Source organism: Trachymyrmex septentrionalis, unplaced genomic scaffold, assembly GCF_001594115.1.
Source record: "Trachymyrmex septentrionalis isolate Tsep2-gDNA-1 unplaced genomic scaffold, Tsep1.0 scaffold16, whole genome shotgun sequence".
In the NCBI taxonomy this organism is placed as follows: domain Eukaryota; kingdom Metazoa; phylum Arthropoda; class Insecta; order Hymenoptera; family Formicidae; genus Trachymyrmex; species Trachymyrmex septentrionalis.
In genome coordinates this window covers 3,393,664-3,406,328 of record NW_017304758.1, presented here as the reverse complement: position 1 = coordinate 3,406,328, position 12,665 = coordinate 3,393,664, and the positions used below count along the sequence as shown (strand labels likewise).

The window sequence follows — 12,665 nt, the reverse complement described above, 5'->3', positions numbered from 1 at the left end:
GTGTGTGTGTGTGTGTGTGTGTGTGTGTGTGTGTGTGTGTGTGTGTGTGTGTGTGCATAGTAGTTTTATTAATTTGGATTTGGCGAAATCACTGGTACGTACTATGATCTATCGAGTTCTCTGCGATTAAAACCGATCTATATGCAAAACAATTATTGGGTGCACGCGTGATTACGCGTGATAATGCGATTCTCACAAAATCTTCGTTCGCGCGAACGATCGCGAGGGCACGCGCGAATAAATCTCCGTGTGTCAGAAGAAGATAACACTCAGAGAACGCGAAATGAGATTGTTATGCTAATTTTCTCTGCAGCGTCACGTTAACGTGCCTTCGTGCTTTCTCGGGGGTTGGCGGCATATTCCTTAAAAAAACTTTACGGCCATTTCCTTTTTCCGCCACACCGCGTTATGCCGTAAACGGAGATGTGGCGCCATGCCAGAACGTTCTCGAGATCGTCCTGCTTGCTCGTCCGGGTAATCTTGGATTTTTCCTCGCAAATAATCACGCCTGGCGAAACTTACTTGAGCTGCTCCCGCCATGGATTTTTCACGAGTGAAAGATGAAGACGAAAAATTGAAATAGTATATGACAAGCGAGGGTGGGGAAGAACTTGGCAATCGAATCAGTAATAGGAATGAGAAATCGACTGATGAATTTGCGCGACAGCGAAATTATGAGCAAAATATACGTATTAGCGAGAAAACTCGAATATAGAAGAGCATTCATGGTACAATCTTGATAATGTTTGGTGATCAAATTTAGTTTGAATGATTTCTTCAGTTTGTGAATAAAAAAAAAGATTGAAAATCATCTAAGATGTCTACAGTCACAACTTTATATATTGCAAAAAAGTATGTAAATTATACAATTTACAGTAGAAATATATAAAGTATGTTTTTATAAAAATTAGTTTTACCTCAAATTGTGTAAATATATTTTTACATTTTTATATTAGATAGAAAATTATGTATATATATTTTTTGTAGTTTCTATTTAAAAATGTATAAATTTTTGTAATATATAACATTGAATTTTTACGTTTATGTAATCAAAATGTATAAGAAAAATACATATATAGTTTAAACGAATTGTACAATTATTACGTAAATATTTTTATAAACTCAACTTCAATCGTATATATTTATTTTTACAAGCTGTTTAAAATTACTATAAAGGAGTATATAATTTCATTTTTAAATTGTAACTTATAATGTGTGTAAATACACATCTTTATAAGAGTGGGTCCAAAAGTGTTTTCAATTTTGGCGCGATGGATTTCAAACTTGGAAAAAGGAAATGACAGCGCGGAGAATACAGCAAGTAGTCGATCTGCATCCGTCAAATACCACTTTATCTCTTTCTTGTGCTGTTTCGCTCAGTGATGACGTTTTCCGAATGAGCGGCTCTCCGCTGCCGGATCCCGCGGAATGTCGCGGAATTCGTAACTGGGGATTAGCATGTCATAAATACTGATGGCGCGGCGCAGCGCTACTCCTTCGGGTGCCTTTCGAAACACGCCATTCGGTTCTCCATCGAGTACCCACCAGTCAGGACCATCCGGGGGTGGTTACCCGCCGGGGGATGAAGGCTTCTCATTTACAAGCCATATACCAATCAGCGGCCATCATGCAAATAACATGAGACCCGACTCCCTCGTACACGCGGTTGAATACGAGCGGATCTGAACATTTATTGTTCGAAATGCAAAGTAAAATTTGATATTATGGTTGTGGACGGATTTTTTGGTTGATTTAGCGGTTTAGTTTATTTTTACCGCGAAAATCGTTTGGTTTATTTTACCGAGAAAATTTACTTCTTACTTGACATTGGAATAAATTATTTTTAAGTAATTTTTGAGTAAATGTATGTCATCTCAAATAATGTATCAGATAATATGCGATATTTTGAAGAATATATGTATATAAATATCGTTAGATAATTATGATATATTTGTTCGTCTAAAGATAAGATATAACTGATATGGAAAAAAATATTTAATTCTACACAATATTGCTGCTGAAAAAATAACTTTCTTCTAAAAATAAAAAAAATACAATTTCTAATAAAAATTGTTTAGTATTGTATGAGTAATAAATATAATATTTTCAGATCGAATGTGATAAGCGATAATCTCATCAGATAAGTGAACAGAAAACAAATAAATAATTGTTTTAATTTATAATAGTTTTAAAAATTAATGTTTATTAGGAGAAAATGATATCCATGGAAGGTGGTGAAAGAAGGACGCAATAAATTTGCTCGATTTCATAATTTATTTAGGAACTTCTCGCGATATTATCATACCGTGTATCTGCATCGCATTCACTAACTTAGAACCTATGCGTATAATATTTACACTCACATCATATGCCATAAATGCCATACATGCTCCTCACTCGCACGCGCACTCGTATGAGACAATACTCGAGTAACGCCTGTATCAGGAACGATCCTACTGTTTTCTCTTTACGCCGTTTATGTGAATAACGTCGCGATTCCAGTGTCTGCTTGGTGTCTCCTCTATCTTACAAGCCGAGCGAACATAGAATATATAGTCTCTAGGATGTCTATATACACGGTGAATTTAGATTAAATGGAATCCGTCTCGATGTTTCAAAGCTCTCAAAGGTAGATCTTTGTTGTCACGTGTGTAGATATCATTAACTCACACGATCACGGCAGATATATAAATCTTTTATCGAAACGTGACTTATTGTCCGCCATCTCTCTGGCAGGCAATAAAAAGATAATTGGTTATAAAATCAATATCCCGCTGGTTTGAGCAAGACGCTTTTTTAGGATCAGCAGCGACACTCGTGTATCTAATAACCGTGATTAACAAGCGAGGTAACGTTAATGATCATATTTGTGGATATCGTCTCGTTCGCATTTATTTACATCAGAATTTTGGTATAGTAAATTAGTAAATTATAGAGATGAGATATATACACGAGAGATCGACTGTTTTCGGTAGAAAACGACGTTTAACAAGCGGAGATCGAAATTCATCGAAACCGATGTAATTTTGATGTGACTTCGATGCACACGAAAATAATTTTCATAGACGAGCGCAAGCTGCACTTTACCGATGAGAAATCAAAATTATACCCGTCTCGATCTTTGATAATAAGTCATGACAATTTTTACAATCACGATCGACTATCAAAATTATGTCGCAATCGATAGTAAAGTAGGATATTTTTGTTTTTCACTATAAAAGTTTCTATACAGGGACCACAATCGCGCAATGTCAAATTAATACGCAGAACTTAACTTCTATTAATCGAATCTTTAGATTCGTCTTGATTCTGAAATAACAACATAAGTTGTTTTCTCTGAACAACTTATTATTCCAAAAAAGTAATCAGTTTGATGATTTTTTAATCGTTTGGGGACCAACATTATATTTTCCCTTAACCTATCAAGAAAAATATTCCTTTCTTGTACATTCTGTTTATGTCCTTTAATTAAATCGATATTTAAATAAAAAATAATTTATTGCATCTGTTCTGAAATAATTATGCGTAAAATGAAAGGAACGGCAGAAATGTCTACGTGCGAACATTGTTTGGTTTCCCATTCGCACAATTTAAAAAAATGTTGGTTCCCTAGGAGTTGAATGCCCCTTCGTCGGTTTTTTAGACCACATAAGGCCGATACAAAGGTTCTTGGAGATCCGTTCCAGTCCTCTGACTTTCCTGGAGCGTTCCTCTAGAGTCCTCCGGTGTTCCGGGTGCATTCACACTGACGTCACTTCCAGTGTCCCTCTCAGCGCTCCTCGTGCTTCCAGCTTCCTCGACCTTTCCGCTCGAACGAGCCTCCTGTTGTGCCTTCTTACTGCGCTTCCATTTCATTCGGCGATTTTGAAACCAGATCTTTACCTGCAATAAAAGTACATCGTGTAATTATTCACGACGTATGAATTTATTAAGGAGATTTCATGCGGGGATAGATTAAAGGGATAACATACATTGTAATAAGCGATTTTTAATTAACAATTACGCACGATATTTTATAAAATATTTTGGCACTGAGTATCATATTTATCTCTTTTAATTTAATTTTAAATAATTACGAAATACTATTCGCGAAAAAAGAATTTATCGCAATATTTCGTTTGTATTTATCATAGAATTTATATTACAATTGCGATATAATAAAATTATTTAATATTATTTCATAATAGTGAATTATATGTGATTCTATAGATAATAGATTATTCTGTCATAAGCAGTCATTTATTTTTATCTTGTAAAACCAAATATCGACTATTTTGGTATGATAGATATCGAAATTTAAAAAATAGTTTTTTTTTTGGATATTTTTATGTTTCAGATACAAATAATAAAAATTCGTAATACGCTCGTGAGACGAAAGGTTTTTTTTTTAGTTTCATTTCAATTTCCTGTTGACAACAATCGCGAAAGTACTTATTATAAGAACAGACGATTTGTCGGTATGACTCTTCGATCCACGCCCGATTTAATTTGGCGAATGCGCACTCTATAAGCGCGGGTAACGTTACGTGAGCCACCCCGCGAGACGCAGTAAATCAGGTAGACAGATACAGGGACTCGATTTTTCCTCCCCAATCGTAAGAAAACGATGTAAATCTTTCGGACAACATATCATGCGCCCGGGCCAATCCCCTCCAGACACACCAACCGTATTATATCTTTACCCTCCGTGTAGGAGCGTAGCTTTCTCGTACGAATACGAATGGGAGAATCTGTGAACGTTTTACCAAATTCTCCGAAAAGGAGTTCGCGTGTGATAAGATTGTAATTGTAGAATTCTCTAATAGTGCCACGGCAAAAATACATATCAGAGCTGCGTTCAGAAATTTCGGGGTGTAAGTGATATCCATACATACGTGATCACTTATGTGTATGAATGTATTTTAGGATACATGTTTAACATTTGATAAACAACAGAGATAATTACGAGATGATATATTGGTACACTCGGATAAAGTTTCTAAACGCAGCTTAGCGATGTAATACACTGTAATCTTTTCGATCTTTTATTATCTTTTGACATGTCCTCAAAATGAATTAAAATCTTGGAAATATAACGTGATGAAACTTTAATTTTGTGAACAAATATATTAATTTTGAAACGTTAAATAATAATCTTTGAAGAGAGATAGAGAGAAAGAGAGAGATTAAAAATATTTGCGATAAAAATATTTCTCTTGAAATATTGAAATATAAACTATAGAAGACAGCGGGCGGCATCGCTTTTCGATCAGCTGGATGATTTGATAGACGAAACGTTACGACAGGGACTTACGTAAATCATTCGCGTCGCGTTAACAAATAATTCGGAGCGCGAAGTAAACAAGTACGGGGATTGAATTTGAGAGAGAGGGAAGGAAAGGCGGGCGAGAAGATGCGAATTGTCGGCACGAGCGAGTCGGTCGAAAAAAATGGAGGAAGGGGGGGGGCGACGCCCGCGAAAATAAATATTTGTTATATCGCCGATAAACCAACGAGCGATAAAGAGAGCGAGTGAGTGAACGAGGAAGAGAGGAATAAATCGCGTTATAAATTATCTCGCGAGCCGAAATTAATCGACATCTTGTACATAGGAAACCGAGCGACAATGAATCATGGGATGCTGAGATCGATCTATTTACAATACGATCTCAATTGCGATTGCGCTAAAACATTGAAGATATTTTTCTCATTGATTAATGCGTAGAGATCCTGCATATTATTACGGTCACGATTGCGATCGCGATTTCATGATAATTAGCGAATATTAGACTTTAATTAATTCAGGAAATCGCCGCAGTGATATTGCAAATCGAACATCGAATCAATTTGGCAAGAATTTAGAATTCAAAGGAAAATAATTGTGCGGAAAATATGAAAGAATATATAAAACACTGAAAATAGTACAATAAGAGAAAAGTTTTTGATTTTTGTGATTATATGTAGTTATTGAATGTTACCATAATTATAATTATTATGATTATTAATACTATAATAATAATAATTTAGTAATAATAATAACTACGAGTATGTATAGTTTTATCGACAAATATTATTGGTACAAAAAATGGCTACCATAGTTATTAATATAAACATAAAAATATAATAAATATAAAAAAATAATAAAAATGGTTGCAATTGTTATAATTTAATTATGTACTTATTATTACTGACGTTATATAGCAGTACCTAATAACTATATTACATAATTAGGGCAATATATAATTGGAGACACAAAAACTTTCATTATATTATCAAAAACCTTTCTCTAAGTGCTTATTTTGTGAATCTTTGTATTAAATTAATTTACAATAAATCTTCCAATTAAATTTATATTAAAAACAATTAATTCCGGCAATAAAACGTACGATAACGAGTGATAATATATTATATGGACAATTTTTAGGAATACGTGGCACCTCCATACACATGTCTACTTCTCTAAATCGTTTGGTTTGATAATGACAAAAATTGTAATATAGAGAGATTTATTGGGGAGGTATACAGAGCCAGCTTTCGCGCCCTTTTCAAATAAACGCGTTCTTCGTCGAGCATCGCGACGCGTTTCGTCGCGATGCTCGCGCTTGGACGGTAAATCGCCGGTAATCGCGTTTCTGCAAGCGCGGAACTCAGACGTGAAATGGGTAACAGGCCCGGGAAAGGAGGAGGACGAGGAAGGCCGAGGCGAGGAGCGAGGTGGAATCGGTAAAATATCGAAACAAATCAGCGACTGAGCCCGCCATAACTCAGACTTTCACGTCTGTTTGCCGAGCGATCCGTCAGGGCTCGTAAGCTTCAGAGTTATGTTTAAGTTGTTGAACTATGCGAGAGAGGATTCGCGTGCACACGGCGTCGGATGGAGGAAGGGCGGGCCGGATTATTCGAAGGGATTTTCTCTCTTTCGAGGGTCTTCTTTTTCCCTTTCCGCGCGCTCGCGCTCCCGTAACCTCGCGAATTTCCATTTTCGCGCTATTTACCGGTCGTCGTCGCTCAACTCCTCGTCGGACAACTCTCGGCGTTAACTTAGCGTCTCAACTTGATTTCAACTTCTGTCTCCCTTATCCCCAAGAAATTATCGATTCGATTTCTTAACAATTTTTCCGATTCCGTATCAATCGGATATGTAATTATGCAAAGATATCTCTCGATCTCCTGAGAAAGAGGAAAGATTTTTATGTAAAACAGCACAATCTTTTTTTTTTCTTCTTCATGGCTTCGCATAGCAATTTTCATGATAATTGTTGACAACATTGAGCGGCAACAAATTTACAATAGAATTTACATCAGATTTCTCTATTCGGTGCTTCATGACTTCAGTAATAGGGCATCGGTAAAAGTCATTTTATTTCAGCATGTTTTATCGTAGATCTCGAATTACAGGTGATTCACGATTCACATTACGTTTCTTCTGCTCAGGGAGTAATAAAAATTGCTAATCGCGATACTTATCGTACGAGAAATGATTTACGGGCTCAGGGCCATTATTGAGTTCGGGATATCGAGAAAGGTAATGTGCAGTTCAACATCATTATCTCGATTTACCTGCGTTTCCGTGAGCATCAGCGACGTCGCGACCTCGAACCTCTTCGGTCTGCTGAGGTACTTATTCTGTCGGAATTGCTTCTCCAATTCGAGGAGCTGCTGAGATGTAAAGGCGGTCCTGGGCCTTCTGGTTTTTCCCAGCAATGCATGTTGTGCCGCGCAACCTATTACGAAAAAATATATTTTTTGAAGAAATTTTGTAATCTTTAACAGTACCACAAATTAATTATTATTAATTCGAGTAACAACATTTGTACGGTAGTAAAATGTATAAATTAAAAATTCCATAATTAAAATATATGGAATAAGTCACGTAAAACTGCGTGCAATTACATTTTTGTCGTCGTGTTGATTTTTGTATAACGAAAACTTCCAATTAAAAATATTGCTTTATCAAATTTGTTTGTATCCGATAAAAGTCGCAAATTGAATGCGATTTTAGTCCAGCAAACATTTCGGAGAACAAAAATGATTCATTATTGCGATCCAGGCGATCCAATAAAAATCATCGAATGCTAATGCAATTATCGCGAGTGTAAATCCCTATGGATTACGGGGGATGATTTGGGGTTAGACGATAGGGGCGGAAAGCCGCCCCTGCAATTAGCCCCGTGAATGACTCTTGGTCAGGGGAGAATTGCCAACTTATAACACCATAGGCGTAGGACGCCGTGGAGCCTGACGAGATGATCGTCGACATAATCATGACAGAACTGCATTGATCATTGTGTGATGGAGACGCGTTTGCATTATACATCACACGATTAATCGTGTATAACGATTTGTCATTTAGAATTATACGTTTTAAACAATTGTTTATTAATAATTACTAACACAGCACAGAGGTTTGTAGCAATACTGTTGAAACGTTTGTAGAATTGCTGGAATGAACTGTGCTGTGGATAGATACGAAATATAATTAATAATAATTTACTTTGCTTAGTAATTATTTTTTAAATAATTTAAATTGTAAAGTTACTTTAATGAGATTATTTCTTTTAATGTAAAGTAAATTATTTAATAATAAAACTAATCAATTTCATAAATTTGAAAAAAAAAAAACATTGAATAAAATCGTGTGAAGAGATATGTTTGATAAAATCACAAAAATGCAATTCTGAACTTGAATTAAAAAATGTCCAGTTTATACGAAGAGTGTATCTCTTAGTCCAAAGTTTCGAATTTCGGTGTGTAGGTGAGAGACGTCGTTATTTTTGTCACCGCGATGTCACGTGTTTTTGTTGTTGCCGAGCACTATGTCCATTGGGTTTTCACGATTAGCAGGGAAGTGGGCCTTGCGTCACTGGCTTAAGCACCCTCGTAACTTAACTAGCAAGTGCGTGACCGGCTGTCAATGTTTGTACACATGGCGGCGTTTAGTCGAGCGCATTCGGATTACCGGTCGACGCGTGATTCACTAAGCTGCGTACGAGCAGGTACGCTCTCACTCTCCTTCAAAGAGAAATCCGAATATTTCGATGTACTTAGGGCCGCGCGATTTCACGCCCGATAAATAAACGGCAGTTTCAATATCTCGATGGCGTATTATCGGTCCTTTACACAGTACGGGACGCACGTGTTCTCGCGAATTTTAACACAAGTACACAAATCAGAAAGAAAGGAATAATCGTTGAGAATATTAAAAAAAAATAAAAATAAAAAAAATTAAGATCTATAACATACAAAATAAAAATATATAAATAATGCTCTATGTGTATTAATGAATAAAATAATACACCATAAAGTATCGACTTGTAGCCCAAAAAATGTCGCTTTAACAAAACTAATAAGGTGATTCAAGTAAATTTACTAAATTTCTTTTGTCTGTATTTAATGTCTAAATTTGATCTTTCGTTTTACATTATAAAGCACAGAAAACGTTGTTACGTGTTATTTAATAATTGTTACGGATTGAAAAAAATGCTCGCAGGAAATTTTTCACGATTATTGTTTATGGGAATAAGGATCACTCGCGAGGGATGAGAGACTACATTTGATAGCTGTTAGTATTTAGACTGTAGCACATTTATTGGGTTATTTATCGTTGGACAAAGTGGAGTTCGGATCCCCCTCCCCTGCTGGGCACATATGGCCTGACCGATGATTTCCCTTCCCGCTGATTCGTGACAATTATTATTTGCGCCATTGCGCTCCTCGCTCGTCCCATTATGATTTATTTTTATGTTCTTTTTTTCAATTTCGTCGTCCGGATACACCGTGCGTACGCAAATCCATTAGATTCTCTTGACAGTCTTGCGCATATAATATAATTAATATTATAAATTATTTGTCAATGTATAATTGCTTACCTATCGTGCTTTATTATAATTCTCAGGTAAAATTTTTTTCGCAGTTACTTAACTTTATTATGATTGACACATTAATTCTAGAATCAATCATAAAATTTTAATCTGCAATCACTGTTAGTCAACGTGACTAAAAGGTTGAGAAGACTGGATCGAGATAAGGTTCAGACATCTATTCCTCATAGTATTTTCTTGATAATTAATTTTAAACGATAATGATAATGTATCAGTAATGATAATAACAATAATCGAATTTTATTGCGGGATTAAAATTCATGGATGTGGATATGAATTGATTGTGATCGAAGTAAAAAAAATTTTTATCAATTTTGTACAACAAAAATGTGTGAGTACATCCTATATCTTCGACTTTTTGCATCAAACATCTTGTTGCATAAATTAGAAGTCTGATATATTCAATCGATATATCTATTAAAAACTGAATAAATCAAAATTCTTTAGAAATTATCAGTGAGGATGATTAATTTTTCCCTGTTGAATATATGATACTATTGATAATGATACTATTTAATTAGATCAACATAACATTTTAGTAAAAAGAATGTCTTATGTATGAAATATAACCCAGTTTTATAGATCCAATAAAAAATACTACAAATAAATTTAATCAAATCTTTAAGTCCAGCAAAAATTCTAGTTATAATATATCAAGTCCAGTCATGATAATAAAAATTTCTGTTTAATTTCATCAAAATGCACCATCATTTATACGTCTCGTTGATATAATCATAAAACTTTTTTTAGTGTATATTTTATGTTTTATTATATCGATTCTTTTTTATATGTTATAAGAACTTTAGAACTCTGTGTGTGTGTGTGAGAGAGAGAGAGAGAGAGACAGAGAGAGAGAGAGAGATCTAGAATCCTAATTATATTAAGCGAAAATCGATCTTAATTAAATTAAGTGAATCGATCAAGAAATGTTTAACATGAATGAGCGAAAAAATTGTAATAATGTTTTTTTATAATTTAACAATATCTGATTCAGGCAAACTACGCATTAATAATTATTTGCCGCTCTCAAAACACAGTTTTAAATTGAAGCAGTACGTAATATCATACATACATAAATTAAATCGACAAACAATTTAATAATACTAATGCTAATGAGTGTCTTTAAAACATTAAAAAGAATTTAATTATATCAAAATTATATATATATATATATATTTATACACAATATATATAGAAATAGGCAGCTAATTTCATCGAGATTGTAACATTTTAATTTGCTAAAGACGGAAATACAACGTGATTGAGTTCTGACATCTAAGGCGGCCGCATTCATTATCTTTTAAAAGTTTAAGAAGAGAGAAGAACGGTCAGACAAATAGCCGTAATAAATTATCAAACTCTTCGTCGCCAAATTGGCCGACGTGCGATAATTAATTCATTGAGCCACCGGCGTATTAAGCGGCGTTACAAGCGCACCAAAGAAATTCATCTGTCGCGATCGAGGGGGTTGGCAACTGACATACGGTACGTACCCTTCTATCATAGGGGTGTCGCGTTAACTATAGCGCTAACTAACTGCAAACAATCTCCCTGTAGTCCAATAAATAAACGCAATGCGATGTACCGTGCAATCACAAACTCGAGGAGCAAAATGATACAACAAATGACAGGTATTAATATATTTATTGAAAATTAGCAATATAAATTATGGAAAAATTAAAATATAAGTTACCGAAGAATGTTTAAATTTGCAATAGATTTCTCTTTCACTATTATCCGTTTTCAAAATTAAATGGAAATTTAATTGGACAGTTACGTCTTTTTTACCTAAATAGCACTAATTTTTAGAAATAATTTTTATAATTAATTTCTGCAATCCTTTACTATACATTTACGGTTGAATTGGTTGTAATTTCATTGACGCGCGGAGAATGCGCCGTGTCCCGCTAAATTGATCATTTGGCACACTGCACGTCGATCAGGATCGGAAAATGCGCAAACTGTGACAGATGTCGGTAAACATGAGAAGGGCGACTTTATCGAGTGGACAATCACCATTCGCGCTCTTATATCGAGTAAGGGGACGGGAGGGGGCCTTTATCATGATAATTTAATTTATTTGGGGTCCCATCGGCCGCTTCATGCCGGGCCACCCTTAAATGGTGCCGATCATCGCGGCGGTAAACACCACCTATTATCTGTACTTAAAGCGACCGCTCTCCTTCTCTCTTTTTCTCTTTGTCATACCATTTAGTCCCCTCGTAGTTTACTTCCCGAAAAATTACACTTTACCGGTCGCATGAATATCCTTATGTCGCAACGAGGGATAGCGAGATGGTAGTTATTGTAGCAAATTTGCCTCACGTCGTTAAAAGATATAGATGTATAATGGAGATGAATATAATAATATTTTGATATTTTTCTATAATTTTAATTTAAACAAGAAATTAATTTTTATATTTTTAAATTAATTTAAAATTTATTGTTGGTATAAAATAAAATAAAAGTCGTTCTATACAACATACTATTAATCTTTTGTAACGCACTGATTTTTAAAATACAATTAAAAATTTAAAGCAAGAGTCGTTATTATATTTTGTGCGATTATTATGAAATACTTACGAAATTAATTATCCGCATGTAACTCTTCGTTCTGCCGAGCCGAGATCGGATCTCATGCGACTTTTTTTTAGGGTCGGCGAATCGCACGGTATCTCGGACTAACGAGTAACTACCCTCGTTAACTCCCGGGCGAAAGGTACGCTTAATTAAAACTGATTACTCGATCCGAGCTCCCGCAGGAACTTCACCTTCGTTTTTAGTCCTTTTTGCGTCGGTCGCCAG

General features: G+C 35.1%; 1 protein-coding gene across 1 annotated transcript in view; it reads right to left on the bottom strand.

Moving 5' to 3' along the window:
* Positions 1–3,599: 3,599 nt before the first annotated feature.
* LOC108745978 (homeobox protein Hox-A1) overlaps positions 3,600–12,665 on the bottom strand; it is a 22,137-nt gene continuing 13,071 nt past the window's right edge. Inside the window, exons 3-4 of the mRNA XM_018482428.1 lie at positions 7,540–7,703; positions 3,600–3,882 (exon numbers count right to left, since the gene is read on the bottom strand). Of these exons, the coding sequence (XP_018337930.1) occupies positions 3,640–3,882; positions 7,540–7,703 (407 nt within the window). The 3' untranslated portion in view covers positions 3,600–3,639. The remainder of the gene's footprint in view (positions 3,883–7,539; positions 7,704–12,665) is intronic.